The 16,866-nt window shown below is 30.3% G+C and overlaps 1 protein-coding gene and 1 long non-coding RNA gene across 8 annotated transcripts in view; one reads left to right on the top strand and one right to left on the bottom strand.

The window, feature by feature from the left end:
- Window positions 1–16,866, top strand: part of LOC113522591 (multiple C2 and transmembrane domain-containing protein-like) — a 45,379-nt gene that overhangs the window by 26,945 nt on the left and 1,568 nt on the right. For all 6 annotated transcript variants that reach the window (XM_026908329.3, XM_026908328.3, XM_026908330.3 and 3 more), the window contains exons 4-13: window positions 1,979–2,122; window positions 3,946–4,123; window positions 4,789–4,982; window positions 12,746–12,965; window positions 13,214–13,359; window positions 13,647–13,795; window positions 14,098–14,168; window positions 14,846–14,949; window positions 15,981–16,090; window positions 16,458–16,555. In XM_026908329.3, coding sequence (XP_026764130.2) covers window positions 1,979–2,122; window positions 3,946–4,123; window positions 4,789–4,982; window positions 12,746–12,965; window positions 13,214–13,359; window positions 13,647–13,795; window positions 14,098–14,168; window positions 14,846–14,949; window positions 15,981–16,090; window positions 16,458–16,555 — 1,414 coding nt within the window. The remainder of the gene's footprint in view (window positions 1–1,978; window positions 2,123–3,945; window positions 4,124–4,788; window positions 4,983–12,745; window positions 12,966–13,213; window positions 13,360–13,646; window positions 13,796–14,097; window positions 14,169–14,845; window positions 14,950–15,980; window positions 16,091–16,457; window positions 16,556–16,866) is intronic.
- Window positions 6,526–16,819, bottom strand: LOC128201299 (uncharacterized). 2 transcript variants are annotated; one of them, XR_008253163.1, is made up of 2 exons: window positions 16,608–16,819; window positions 6,526–7,578 (listed from the first exon to the last, which is right to left on the bottom strand). It is a non-coding gene; the product is annotated as an uncharacterized LOC128201299 (long non-coding RNA). The 2 variants fall into 2 exon arrangements; XR_008253162.1 differs by lacking the exon at window positions 16,608–16,819 and adding an exon at window positions 10,815–11,529.

Below are 16,866 nucleotides of genomic sequence, written 5' to 3'. Positions count from 1 at the left end.
CTGTCAGATTCGAATTCATGGCCTTTGAGATCTAAATTAAGGTTATCCACCACTAGACCAAGGCGCTCTCCAATACGTGGCAATGACAATAGTAGAGTAGTCCCTATTCACCTGGTTGGGATTGATACAAACTTGTGCAAAATAGAATAGGTACATAATGTGTATGTATAATGGGAATTTAACGAACTTACAATATACATAAAAAATAATTAAATTCCCTTTACCCAAGATAATTCAGTTATATATTATCAATAAAAAATAATTAGATAACTTTCAAAAATTATAGAATCAGTACTTTTATGTTGTTTAACGATATTTATACAAAAGAATACATAAGGTTAATACACATTGCGGATATTTTCGCGCGATTTTTTCATATAAAATTTTAAGTAATTTCTTGGCTTCATCCGCACGAATCGGATATATTGATTGACGAAAATAAAAATTATCTATATTCGTAATCCCAAATACACCATCATATTAGTTGAACAATTATGACGTCACAAACAAGCTCGGCTCCACTAGACAAGGTTAGTACCTTATCTAGAGGGGCCGAGCTTGTTGTAAAAAACTAATTTATTGTTGGTATCGCTTCAGTCAGAGCTCGCATGTGACAGAACAGCACATCGCTGTCTCATTCTATCTCATTGATGTGCTAGCGATGACGATTCTCTCAATAGACTGGTTTGCATTTTGTCTAGAGGGACTATTGTGAATTAATATAATAAGTATATCTAGATTATTTTCGCGTGATTTTTTTACACAGTGTGTAACTTAATGCAGTTTCCATTACGTTACGTTATATAGGAAAAAATCGCATGATAAGAATTCTCAGTGTGTATTAACCCTTGAACTCGGTTACTGTTTTTATTAATCAACTTCGTGCTTATTCGCATCAAGTTATTGGTAGCTCAAACAAAACAATTTGTTTTTTTCCATGAAGGTCGCCGACGCAAATTTAAATTTAGCATAGAAGTAGATACGTCAGCCCGGATAATTATGTTATCATTAGTGGTAAAAATATTTTTTAATATTTGTTTATGATATGTTTTTTTAAACTGTGCTTTAATAGATGATAGATTTTTATTTCATACATTTATAATTTATTATGCGAAAAGTAGATTCTCAATTCTGCCGTATTTTGTCGTATTTTTTTTTATACAACTTAGTATGGCAAACAAGCTGACGGCCCACCTGAAGGAAAGTGGTAACCGTCGCCTATAGACATGAGCAGTACCATGGAAATAACAAAGTATACTGTTTCGCCTATGATACCCCCTATGCGTTGCCATTCCTGAAGACTCAGGTGTTATTCCTCTGTACCCAGTAAATTCATGCCATATCCCACCCTTCAAACCGAAATACAGCCAAACACAACTACTTCACGGTTGAAACACGAATGGGACAGAGGTACCCAAGCAATCGACTTTTGTACAAAGTCTCCCTCTGGTATATATGTTAAAGGATATATTATCCTTAATTCTAAACCGATTTTGATTATGTTTGTTGCAACCGATAGAATTTACTTCCACGTGATTTAGGTCCTGTATAAATTATATCATAATTGAAGTTGTTATTTTTTAATTTTCGTAACAAAACATTTTAGTTATATAACATATTGCCACGTTTTTATTACGTAAATAGGCATACAATACTCAAAATATAGTAAATACGAAGATATTAATTTAATGTTAAATTATGGAAGACATAATTAATTACCATTTTAAGTAATTTATGTACCTACTTAGTCTTTAATTATGTTTTTACTCAACGAGGTTATTGGTTTAAAAAATACCATTAATACTATTGAAGTATGACAATACTAGTTAAATAAAAAAATTAAATATATTTTAATTAAATTTATTTAGAGCAACAACTACATAACTGATTAATGTAATCAAGCATTATACTTAGAAATAAGTTTTTCTTATACATAATACATTAATATTGTTATCCGCATTTTTCGTTATTTTTGCAGATTAGGTAATGAATCTCATAAGTCTAAACTAGCAATACCAAAGAAACCAACATGGTGTGAAAGATTTAATCTCTATTTATATGATGACAATAATTTAGAGGTCACTGTGTGGTGTAAAGGGAAACAGAAGAATTTTATGGGCAGGTAAGTCGTAAAGTAATAAAATTAATAAGTATCGTTTATTATACTCTGTTTATACGTAGGTATATAAGTATATAATCTGCATTCTGATGGATGAGGATGAAACCAAGTTTTTTTTTATGGAACGGTAATAACGCACGCGCTAGTGGTATAAACTGGCGGGACACCAGAGAGGGATGTTAGGTGAGAATGAATAGGCATGTCAGTTAGCCCATCGTGATGAATACACCTGGAAATCAGTACGATAGTTTTCAGGGGAGGCCACGTTCCCGTGGTGGATCGATCTGAGAAAGTATATTGCTAGCAATAAAACTGGTAGGCTTAATAATAATTCCTTCCGCACCTAATCTGTATATTTATAAGATGATTTACTACTGAGTCCTACTACTATATATACAACATCCTTTATATTCTTTATAATGCACCTACATACTATCTGAGGGAGGAGTCAAGAATCTCCGGAAATAGAATTGTTAAAACATGAAAACATTTTTGTTACTTAATAAAAATATTTTTTTTTTTCTAGCTAGCAACGTGTCTTTTATTCATAAAAATGTCTTTTATTCTTAAAATATAACAAAAGTGTATTATGTAGGACTTTTATCTTTTAATACATCTTCATCTCGATCTTTTACTATTAATTTCTATTAGCATTTTGCCCTCTACTTCGTAAGTGTGGATTTCAGAGGTAGGAAAACCAATTAAATAGGCCACTTCTAGATGGCGTATTAAAAAAAACTGCCAGTTTATCTGCAAATTTGTAAGTTGGAACATCAGGAATACAACTGTGAAAATCGCATCCGCTTTGATGCAGTTTTTTCCGCGATTCCGGAACAAACATATAGACCAACAGACTGACTGGCAAACAGACAGATAGACAAAATTTCTAATTATTGTTTTGGATTCTATTGATCTTATTAAGCCTTAATATCATTTTTTTTTTCAAATATTTCCAGTGTACAGACATCATCTAGTTACAATTTTATTATATTCTATTTATATATTCTAAGGTTACCGCACTGAGATTTAATCAAGGTCTACAACTAAACTGCGTTTTATTTATAGAACCCAGATATGTAAAAAAAAATCAAATACTAGATTTCATAACGACACATTAATGTTTGTTTTTATTGTTTTTGATAACTTCAAGCTATGTAATTCGCAAACCTATTATATAAAAAAGTTGTTTAATAAAATAAAATTAAATGCGTTCAAAATTGACGGAGAGTCAGTGGGCATAAATAAAAAAATACACTCAAACATTGACAGTCCTCCTTTTTTGAAGTCTATTATTGATCGTCTCCCTCGTGTTTTTCAATCCGTTTCTTAATACCGTAAGAAGGAGAATTGCCGTTAGGCAGACAATCGGTCATAAAACCAAAAGACAAAACTTTGTGAATATGAAAAGAAATCATATTACGCCGACCCCAAATAATTGGGATAAGGGTAGGAAGATGATGGTTAAACATTATGTAGAGTGTTCATACCAAATTTTATAACACATTATTTTTGCTTCTCTTATAGTGGAATGATTAACAGATATTATATATAATAGATATATATCGCAAAACACGTTGTATTTGAGACATATATCTGGATATATAATAAAAGTAAGAGTAGATAAGTTCACTATTGTAAACATAGAAATATGTAGAACCACCAAATCATCCTTATATCAGCCATGGCCATTAACTATCTACTACTGAACATAAGCCTCCCTCATAAAAAAGGGTTTTGCCAGTAGTTGCCACGCTTACGCATCGAATACGTAACCCTAAATATAAATAATTGCACTTATTCTATATAGAGGTAAATCTTAATTGCAGATGTATTATCGACCTTTCGAACCTGGAGAAAGAGAAAACCCACGATTTCTGGCATGATTTGGAATGCGGGTTCGGCAGTTTACATCTTCTGGTCACCCTCAGTGGCTCTATCAGACCCACCGACAACATACCTACCACACAAAGTACTCCACATGGTGTTCACTCTGACGACCAATATGTAAGTTTTATTTTAAAGTATCTAAGTAACTGTAACTCGAAGTTCTATTAATTTAGAATATACTATATACTAAATTGCATAATAATTGGTTAAGCCGTAAACACTAAAAGGTAACCAATGAAACTTAGTTTCATACTATTAATATTAGTAAGGATGGTAAGAATATATATTTTAAAATAACCTTTCAAAAACAAGAAAGGGTGCACATGTTTTTTATAGAATTAACATTTAAGGTTAACAATAAGTGCTATTGGTATACATAGCCGTGTACTAGTAAGTGATCATAGGTGTGGATGCAGTCTGGCCAGTCGACTAATTGTGACGATTTAACCAGAAATTAATCACGATAATTTCTAGAGGGGAATGTGTGGAAGTCGATATTACTAGCAATTGAGCTGCTTGGTCTCATCATAAACAATTCCCATTTCCCATGTTACGTAACCTTTATTCACTACAAGTACGATGGTAATGATTCAGAGGTATGACAATAAACATTCTTATTTCAACAATTAACTGTACACGTTACTCAATTATGACTCCTTAGTCATTATATTAAACAATAAAAAAATATCAATTAATTTATTGAAAATTATGATTTGTTACTATTTTTATCTAAATAGTAATGCTTAAATAAACTATAAGTACATATAATATTATAATTTCAGATTTGGTATAAATTGAGCAACTGGAGTGAAGTGGGAAAATTATTGGTGACAGTGCACAGTGCAAAGGGTTTGAGCTGCTTAGGGATCAGTGGCAAGGTGGACGCGTACTGCGTCTTGGAACTGGACAACTGCAGGGTACAAACTCACACGGTCCGCGGCACTTCGGAGCCTAACTGGAACAACACTTACTCTTTGTGAGTACAATGATAGGTACTTAGTTAATATTAATCATTAACGCACTTTACACTACATTATTTAAATTTAGTTATATGTTATTGTTATTGTGTAGCGTTTTCCGAAAATAAATTTAAATACAATAATAGGTATAAGATACATAAAGCAATGTTCATTTCTATTTGTTATTCAATATTAATTATTGTCAAGTACAGTTTAGATACATAATACATAATTACGTAATAGAATAATAGTTGCCATCTCCTCTCCTTAAGAGGGAAGATGAGAATTTTTGTAAAATTTAAATAATAATAAAAATAACTTAGATTTTATTTTTCTACAAAATAATGAGGCAAATGCGGAAGTAAATTCTTCTGATTATAAAACTATCATAAAAATCGGTTCAAAATTGCTAAATATATAACAAAAATTCATACGAATACAAAGAACTCCCATTTATTTTAAAATAAGCTCATTGTGGTTTGAAAGCACTTTCTTATTTCTTTCTTATTGATATTGATAATATAGCAATCTTTAAAACAACACTTCTATGCTGAAAATCGTACATTCGCTATTTGAATTTTATAATTTATACAGATTTTTGAAAAATTTCTCATGTACTACAAATAATGTTATGTCTACTAATTAATTGTATTTTTATGGGCATAAGTAGTAACTTCTGTGCATTGCAATAAGCAACATCCACCGGTATAAAATAAATAACACAAACAATTATACGAAATATAAAATACACATTAATAAACATTTTAACTAATATTTACAATCTTATAAAAATAAATCTGTAATCTTATCTGTATAAATAAATATGAATAACTAAATATTTTCTAAGCCCAAAATTCGAAAACGGCTGATCTCGGCAATTTTTTTTACAAATATGCGTCTAAATCTGATGCAGGTTCTTTTAAAGAAAAAAATATAAAAAAATTACTGAACATCTTTAAAATCCCATTTTTCTTTTTCTAATTAAGTATAAAATATTTTAATAATAATATAAAATATTTTACTGTCACAGTACAATAGTTTTTGACAGAACAATATTTGTCGGTTCAACTAGTAAATACATGAATATAAGAATAAATATTTACATATTATTAATAAGTACTTTTGTTAACGCTAAGCAGGTCTATATCTGAGACAGAATCCTCTATTTCTATATCTATTATTTCTAGAAAGTGTACCTAATTCTTATTGCAGGTCGTTCATATGTTCTGAAAGTACAAATTACAGTAAAATCTTAATTTTAATTCAAACGTAGGTCGTATTTGTTAAATTATGATATAACAATATGTTTACGTCTTCTAACTTTAAAACCGGAAACTACATAATAATTATGTTGCAATGATCTACTTTTTTTATCACTACTTCCAGTTATTAATAACGTGTACTTAATATACTTAACGATGCGTTTCCTTGAATGGAACTAAGCATTAACTATTGAACTCAGAGTCGTGTCGTGGTAATCTATTTTTAGATAATGCTTATTAATTAACACATATATGGTATATGTGTGCTGAAATAGGTGAAAGAAATAAAACCAGAGAAAACGCTGTTTTTCCAAAGTTTTTATTTATTAATTTATTTCTTTTTATGTCAGATAAATTCTAACATATAAAAGATATAGGTAATAAATTAAATTTATTTTAATTTAATCGAAATATTTAAGAAAAGTCATACCCTTGTATTATTACCTATTGAAACTTACGACTTAAATACATATAGTTAGATTTTTATTTATACGGTAACTTTATAGGTTAGAACTTCTCATTGAATAAAAAATCCAACAATTACACAAACAAAACATGGAACGAATTAACCATGAATCGTAGGTATATGTAGCACAATATTTAATGATATTCCTGATAAATACTAGTAGTTAATTATGTAGGTACTTCATATAAGTCATCTTCAGACAATAAAAGACCTTGGCGTAATTCTTATTGTTGAGATATAATTAATCTGACATTAAAATGCATATTTTAAGGAAAGGATCAAGGTACTTAAATATACTTGACCTTTCGATACATGCCAAAATTGATAATACGGAAACGTGCCTACGAGTCAAAATACTCTGATGACCTTATAAATATAGTGAATACCTATTTACTATAAGTAAATGCTAATACCACACTGTAAGATGTAAGAGTTTTTATACTTTAATAATACAATGTAATAAATAAATTATTGCAATACATCTTTGTAATAAAGGACCATAATCATTATTGTAAACCATGCAATTATGCTACGTCTCCATATTGTCAGTAAATTTAAGAATAATATCTAATCAATTTTGTAGAGATTTTTCCATACTGTCACCTAAAGAAAGAAAAAAAGTATTTATATAAAAGTATTTAGTAACATACACAGATATTACAAAAGCTAACAATAAAAACAAATTCTAGTCACTAAAAAGGTAAGTAATATTACACGATAATAATTAAGATTAATCTTATGACATTACATTTATTAAAATCCGAAGAAATATACAAATTCGAAAAACATTGTCCTCCTTTTTTTGCAATCCAGTTAAAAATATATTTGCAATAAACATATTTCTTATTCACTGCCCTTATTTTCTTTTATATTGGCAAAATAGACCTGAAAACATAATAAACAGTTAGACAGGATCACTTTAGCATTTACAATAATTATTCTTTACTCAAAAAAATTTAAAAGGATTTGTATTATCATATCAAATACATGAGCAGATTAAACATCTAATATCGTTTCTATATATGTTTAAAAACAATATTACCTACAATAGATCTTAGATTATACAGATAGAGTGTCTCCATACAAATGCTTCGAGAAAAGAGGTAAAAAATTTTAATAGAATTTTGCGTGATAAATAGTTATGAGTGATTCCTTTATAACCCTCTATATTTATTTTGTCTTACAAATTTCGCATCTTTTTAATGCATAAAAACTCATTTTATTTATTAAATAACTAAATATAAATACATCAAGATACATTGTGTGAGTATATAGAACACTCATAAAAAACGAGTCAGCTAATTTAACAATTAGCTGGTAAAAAGTTGGTCCGTTTTTGAGACTTGATGCTCTATCTACGTAAGAACTAAATATTAGTTTATATCTAGTACTAGTAGTAGTATACTTAAACTAAATGCATAGTTCGTGTTTGTGATTGATAAGATTGTTTCAATTATGCAACTTATGCAACTGTCGCCCCTAGTAAATTATTATAAGCAGGCGATAAACTTTAAATGACACTAATATTGTAATTATTAACAATTTATAAATCACTAGCTTTTACACGCGACATTGTCCGCATGACTGACCAGGATAAAAAGTAGCCTATATTCATTTTCATTTCATATAGTACGTGTTAAAGCGCTATAAAGTAAAATCCAAAGTCAATTTCACATTTATAATATTAGCCAGAATTATGATATTTGAAACAGAAGTGAGTATAAAAGGTAATTAATACTTATTAATATATGGTAATAGTGTCATGTTTACGTGATTTTATTTAACCACTAATATCTAAAGTAGTAGATAAAAAAATATAACCTAGATTCCCAATGTCACGAATGCTGATAGATATCGGAATAATTATACTTATTAATATAAGTGTAGCCATATTATTGCAAAATTTTATTTTTCATTTTAACACGTTTATCTTTATATTTTTATTGCATTGTTTATATTGAAGTGTTACATTTACTACAACGTCAATAATTAACATATGTCTCTGGCTACTGTATTAGGAATGAATTATGGTTGTGATTTTTTTTAAGTATGTCATTTTAATTAATAGGTACTCATATATAATCAAAATCATAAAAAGAACTAGTTTGTTGAAAGATTTCTTGTTGCATTAATACATAAATTGTACGTAGATAAAAGGTTCAAATATTTGTTTTAAAATTTTTTGTCTATATCACTCCTAGTTCGTTAAATTGAATCTTCAAGAACGTTTAAGTAGCACATAGGCTATAAGTTTAGAAAATACATCATAATAGTGAATATTTTAAAAACTTTGGGTGTTTATTACACGATAACTCATTTATATACGTAATACATTTGAATTTAATCGGATAACTACCTACGAAGATTGATTATAGTATTCTAGATAATTATAAAATACTTTTAATGCCCGTAAATAATATGTACTCGTATCTTTCAAAAGAAGTAATTTATCGATTCATCTGCATTTTTTTAAATGTATATCACGTAATTATTTCTTTCCTGATGTATTTTGCAGTCGATAGTCTTTTTGTTGGACATATATTAACTTTCTCACGATCGAAGTCTCTCCCAAAACCATTTTGAGGGAATGTTTTAAAAAGAAATATTAGTCATTCATATTGAAATTTGAAAATATTGAAATGGTATTAATACCAATGGTGTGGTATTAATACCACAGGCATAAAATTATCTTGACTCATATTTCTTTAAATAAAATATTGAGATACATCAGTGAAACACTTTTTTTGGAAAAAGGTGCTAATTCGATTTGACTCAGTATTAAATTTATGGTTTCAGCAGAATCGCTCGAGCGAATCATAAGATAAGGCGTGACCCTTCCATTGTACTTTATACAATAGAGGGGTCAAGATATATCGTGTAGAATTAGAGGTCTTTGTTAATTGTATGACGAGAGGTGATAGCTGAGACGATCAAATTCATCTGGGGATTCTCAGATCGATTCCCAACATAAGTTACAGTATTTATTTTAGTTATGGTTTAACTAATTTATAATTTTACCTAAATCATTATTGACAATGTTTCATACGAGCAAATCAACAATGAACTGTTTTAAAAAATCATTACATTTAAAGTCGTCTGCTTGGTTACCCCTGTCCCATTCGTGTTATTGCTTTGGAGCAGTTTTTTTTAATGGATGAAAATGGTATGGTTACCCCGCCTGCGCTAATGGGATACGCTGGCGGAGCGTCAAGGGTAATAGATGAGAATGAAAACAGGCCAGTTAGCCCATCATGAAGAATTCATCAGGAATTAACCATGATAGTTTCCAGGGAAAACCGCGAGGAGGTCGACCTGGTTGGGTATATTGTTAGCAATGGGATTCTTAGTCTCCATTATTAACAATCCCTTTCTCCCCGCTTTGGAACAGTTATGTTTGCATGACTGTGTTTAAATTTGAAGGGTATGGCAATAAAATTTCAGAATACAGAAGCATAACACTTTAGTCCGAGGGAAAAGGGATTGTTAGTAATGGGGTCTAACTGACCCATTGCCAGCAATACAGGGTGTATCAGGTCCACCTCCATGCGATTCCCCCTGGAAACCATCGTGATTAATTCTAGTGGAACTCATCACGATGGGCTAACTGGCCTGCTTTCATCGTCACCTATCATTCCTCACTGGTGCCCCGCTAGCGTATACCGATAGCGCAGGCGGGGTTGCCATTCCATTATCATCCGCTTAATAGAACACCTTAGTCCTCAGGAATGGCAACGCAACAGGGAGTATTATTGGGGACACAATATAATATTTTGCGTCCATGGTACTATTCACAGCTTGGTGGCCATTTTAAATTGCAAAAAAAAAAAATAAAAAAAATATATGCAATAGGTCGTTGTTCCGAAATATTAGTCTGTCTATACCTAATCTATAAACAGAAATCTGTTTATAAGCCAGTAATAAAATGTTTATTCATTCTCAGTGATATGACATGAATGAATTTTGGGTATAATATTTTTGTACTTTAGATAAAGCTAGCAATTGACTTTATTTTTTCTTATAATATTTATTATTATTAAATACATATGAAATTGCGTTTTTTACGGGAAGAATATAAAGTCGTTATTTTTTTTTTAATATATTAAATTAATCAAAGTATGCACCGTTGTTATCTATGTACTTTTGCCATCTCATAGGTAGTTCATTGATTCCTTTACTAAAAAGACCACGGGGGCGAGAATCAATAAACTCTTTGAAGGCGGTTTGGACTGCCGCATCGGAATTGATTTTTTTTTCTTGTAAGAAGTTGTCCAAATTCCGGAAAAAATGGTAATCTGTTGGAGCAAGGTCCGGGCAATACGGTGGATGTCGCAGACATTCCAATTATAGCTCATCTAACTTAGTGGTTATTTGTTGTGCAGTGTGTGATCTTGTAATCCTTACCATCCCGCATCTCTTCTTTCTTCTATTTTCATAATTTTCCTCGTACATGCTTGCTGATTCCGGTGTCATCCATACTTATTTGTATTTGTACATTTTTATAGAAAGTTTTATATTAAAAAATATTATTCCAGTAAAAGCATTTTAAAACTTAAAAAAATTACATTACATACAAACAAATATTGTAGATATATAAATTTACTCTATCTAGATGTTGTTTGTACATTATTTTCACAACAACAAACAATTTATCTTATCATAGATGCTTTTTATAAAATATTTTTAAACTGAAACAGCCTAATTACCCGGACCTATTGATAATTTCGTAATACTTTGTACCCTTGAAATTAATCGTACTGGAGTATGATAAGAATACGTTTTACATTGTATAATATAATGCCCATAGGCACGACCCGCGGCATTTATCGCTTTATATGTATTTGATATATTTAATATTTAATATAGATATCTTTGGCACCATATAATAAATTTTACTTATATACGCATTTGTAGTATAGTTAGCATACTTTTTACAAGTTTTTCTCAGCAAATAACATCATTCCGAACCCAGCATTAGAATCATAAAAAGTATCCTATCTAAGTAGCTATACTCATGTATGCACTATTAATATGCCTTGCTGTACTTATATAATTGTATCGTTGTGTTTGTAAACTGTATTGCTTATTTCCTATATTGTATAATGCAAAAAAAGTATACTCATTCATTCATTAATATTTAAAAAAAAATTAATAATAATAATATTATTAGTACTTAAGTAGATGCCACATGAACGCAGCCGCGACCATTAATTTTTCTAATCATAGCTGCCAATTAATTGGCATAACATTTTAGTCCTCAAGAAGGGCAACGCATGAAGGGTATCATGGGCGACTTTTATGTCCATGGTATTGTACATGTGTAACGGCGACAATTACCACTTACCATTAGGTGGACATCAGGTTCTTTGCCATTCTAAAGTTGCATAAAAAACATTACAGACTTTGGAAACTAATAATATTTAGAATACGTGATAGGATTATACTAAAATCTATATTTCTATACTATGGAAGACCCTCACGAGAGGTAGACTTTGTACGAAAGTCGATTGCGTGGGTACCTCTGTCCCATTCGTGTTTCAACCGTGAAGCAGTTGTGTTTGCATGGCTGTGTTTCGGTTTGAAGGGTGGGATATGGCGTGAATTTACTGGGTACAGAGGAATAACACCTGAGTCCTCAGGAATGGCAACGCATGGGGGGTATCATGGGCGAAACAGTATACTCTGTTATGTCCATGGTACTGCTCATGTCTATAGGCGACGGTTACCACTTTCCATCAGGTGGGCCGTCAGCTTGTTTGCCATTCTAAGTTGTATAAAAAAAAAAAAAAAAAAAACGAGAGAAAGTGAAAATCTTAAAAGGATAATCTGTGGCAGTAAATAGTGCAGGATCATACTTTGTGGTGAAATTTAAGTACAGCAGTGGATATTAGTAGAGCTGTAATAATTATATGATACTTCAACAGAAACCTTTAAATTTTCCTTGCAATTTTATGTACATTTTTACCTATACATATACGTTTATGTTTGAATATAATATTAACGTTTTCTTGTTGTCCAATTTTTAAATTAACATAATTCCTATTTTACATTCCAGTATCGTTAACGATATAACGTCTACATTGGATATCTCAGTATACAATGAGTCACTTATAAATACTATGAAAGGAGAAACATTAGGTAAACTCTCCATACCTCTATTGCGGATCGAAAACGATGAAATGAAGTGGTACGCTTTGAAGGATCGCTCCAAGAAATCCAGCGCAAAAGGCAACTGTCCTAGACTACTTTTGCAAATGTCTGTCATATGGAATCCGGTAAGAAATTTTACAACACTTTCGTAATTGTGTGATTCTTATTTTAAATTACTTAATTGTAATATAAGTACCTTCTCAGCCATTTTATATCTCTAATTGTGCGAAGATTTAAAAATAAATTAACAATAACAACCAGAAGGCAAGTTGCCTTGTTCATTTTTAAACGTAAGCCTTATATATTTTGAACTTGCGCAGTTAAAAACTCGATCTACCTACAATATTAACTTTCTCCCTCTTGTTATTTTCAGATTAAAGCAACTTTTCGGGTGTTGAATCCAAAGGAAACGAAATATGTGCAAAAGCCAGCGAAATTTAATATACCCTTGATCTACAGCAATTTAAAGTTTATCAAAGAGTTGTTTAATGCATTATATATTACCAACGAACATTACAAGTGAGATTTTATTGTTATTTGTAATTAATAATGACATTTTATCTGCATATTTATGCTAAATATCTTAAAGTGCATCCAGAACTACGTAATCTTATAAGTGCGTAATCTTACCTTATAAAATGTATCGTTACGTAATATTACATTACAAATGTCATGCACCACTTTTACAGGGTGTGCAGAAATAATAGAGTATTAGCAATTTGTTTGCATACATCTCTTATTTCAATTAGTTCGCTAATTTAATTATATGATTAAGATAAAGATTAAAATGTGTATGTGATTTCCAGACGAGTGTTCGAATGGGACAACAGAGAGAAGTCAGCGACGGCTTTGGTTATATGGCTGGTGTTCTGGTACTTTTTTAATTTGTGGATGACTCCTCTTCTATTGCTCATACCATTCCTGCACCAGTGGATAAGCCAGAGATACTTTAATAGTAAGTTGTTAATAATTAATTTAAAATAATATTTTGTAAAAAAAAATATCGAAATCGGCTCAAACCGATTTTTGTAGATTTCTGGATTAAAACATGGGTTAACTTTTATCTTAAATTATACACTGTAAAGATATATTTATGTGTACATATACTATATACCTCCTCTCTCCTACTTGCTGTGCCCAACAGGGTCCATAATTGAAACCGTATGTAATAATTATGTATTATGTATTAATTAATTATTATGGAATGCAATAAAAAAATAAATAAATAAAAAATACTTTTTTTTTTAATTTTTTTAGAAAACAATTCGTTGGTCCCTTTATATCACTCGGATGAGGATGTTTCAGATGAAGAACTTGAATCACATAAAGTAAGTTACTGTTAAGCATAATTATCTTTATTTAACTTGTTTATAAACTGTCAAAAACTATTTTTATGAATTTTGTGTGTATTTCTGAAAGTCAATTGACAAAATACTTGACTGAAACCACGCAAAAATAAAGACTAGAGGGAGACTATACAAAAGTCATAAAAATGAATGCTTCTACCCTACCCGTATTTTGCCGTAATACAACTATTCTATTCCCATACCATCGTGCTGAATTCCAAGTGTATTCATCAGAGCTAACTACCTACCTTTTTATCCTCACCTATCATCCCTCAAATATTCATTATCCTCAACATCATCCATTCTATTATCATCCATCCAATATCGTAATCCTCGGGAATAGCAAAACATGAGGAATACCATAGGCATCACTGTGATTTTCTGATATCCATGTTACTATTCATGACTATAGGTCTTTTTATTTGATGTTTAATATTTCTTCACACAAAATTATGAATAGTAGGTAATTACCTACTATGCATATCAATTCGTATTTCATAATTCTAGAGTTATACGTAATTGGATATCAATTTGTATTTCATAATTCAGAAGCAGTATCTGATAAATTACACAAGTTGGTCTCTGATAAAATTGTTGCACATGATATTCGACGTTTTATATTATCTGTATCATTAATTATATTACATGTATTGTTTTAGGATGATAAAACGTTAAAAACTCGAATATATGGACTCCAAGATCTCACGTTTACCATCAAGAACAGCATCGACTATATGGTATCTGTGTTTGAAAGGATAAAAAAGTAATTATCTTAATTATTTTTTTGCTGAATTCCATATAGTATAAGTAACTTTTGATACTGGACACCACAAGATTTTAGCATCAGACAATACTCATATAGATGAAGTGTCGAATTTTGAAAAACTTCAAACATAAAACAATCCAGCCAAGCATTGGCGACAGCGTAATTTTTCTAAACTGGGTGTTCAAATATTTACTATCTTGTCAGGGTGTACCAAAGTCTGAAGGTGTAATATTGATAATGTAATAAATATATGTGATAATACTAATACCGCCGTCATCGGAATACATAATACGTGCATAAAACCATACATATGTTAGATTTGCGTTATACATATTTATAGCAATCTCTATATTGCTACCATGTGTAGACGAAAGTATCCTAGCTGAGAAAAATAATAAATTACTTAATAGACTTCTTAATTATAGTGATGAATCTAACCACAATATGTTGATAGAATAGAAGTCAATTGCAGAAACTTGAAATTGGCTTTCATGAAATAAATTACGTCAGTCTACCTGCTAGGAAAGTCTGTCCAAAACTTCTCAATAATCTAATAATAATCAAAATTACTGAAACAATGCTGTTAAATTGTTTCAATACTCCATGGCCGGATTAATGGCAAACGAAATATGACTCTCTGTCTACCCAATTTTGCTAACGAGTACATATAATATTTACCGTGTTCCTTTCCCATGAATATCGTAAGAGACGACTAAGGGAACTTAATGTGTCGAGGGATAGGCATCAACGCCACTCTTTAAATATCGCCAAAACTTAACTGCGGTTGCCAAACCGCCTGCCAAACACGGCAACTACTGACAAACTACCTGATATTATAGTACGAGTAAATATACATATTCATATATAAATGAAGCTGTTTACTCTTGTTACGCCACTTGATAACGACTTAAACGATTTCATTAATTTTTTTTCTGTTTTCTAATACTTTATAGAAGGTTCTGACAAACGAAAACTAAGAAAATTACGCAGAAAATTACAAAATCTCAGTCTTTTTTTTTCTTTTTCAGTTTAACGAATTTCACGGTGCCGTACTTGACGTACCTGGCTATATCTGTTTTGATATTGTCCTCAGTTGCGTTTTATTTTATTCCTGTAAAATATTTATTTATGGCCTTAGGTAAGTAGCTAAGATTTAATTTTTTTTCTTTTATTTATTTATTTAACTCTTTAATGCACCATAAATAAAAATATACAACGACAAGTGAATAATTCAATTCTTTTAAATGTAAATAGCGTCTTATTTTTTCAAATATTATAAATTAATTACTAATTTTATAACTATGAGTTATTACCCATCAACCTTCTTCAGAAACTATTGTAAATAGAGAGAATAATAATTATTTGATGTTGTAGCCTTTAATATTTACTAATATCAGACTTTATAGGTTTTTACTGAATTCTAGACTATTATTATTAGAAAAATATGCTTTTTTAATTAAATGTAATAAAAATAATATATAAATAATAATTTATTTTAATTCCAGGTATTTATAAGTTTACTCGTAAATTGCTCAATCCTAAGAGAGTTCCTAACAACGATTTGTTGGACTTTATCTCCCGAGTTCCTGACAACGAGATTTTGGTAAATTATTAAGTGATCACTTACAATGGCTTAGTATTAAGATTCTACTTACTTTGTTCCGTTAGTCACCGCAAGGTGACTAGTAGATCTATCTATCTAAAAAACTATAATAAGTATATCCGAATATACTCAGGGCGAAAATAATTTGAAATTACAAGTAGGTATATACAATATTCGTAATTCGGTTGGAATTTTCATGATTATCTCCTTTTCATTACACGTCGTTCAGATTTCCACCAGTTCTGTGAACTTTTAATATACATACTTCAAATATAATACAATAGTTTGTGTTAAAGATACCTAAACAACAT

Source organism: Galleria mellonella, unplaced genomic scaffold (genome assembly GCF_026898425.1).
Source record: "Galleria mellonella isolate WM207_F2 unplaced genomic scaffold, CSIRO_AGI_GalMel_v1 utg38, whole genome shotgun sequence".
NCBI classification, from domain to species: Eukaryota; Metazoa; Arthropoda; class Insecta; order Lepidoptera; family Pyralidae; genus Galleria; species Galleria mellonella.
The sequence above is the reverse complement of the archived record's forward strand: the minus strand, read 5'-3'. Positions and strand labels throughout refer to the sequence as shown.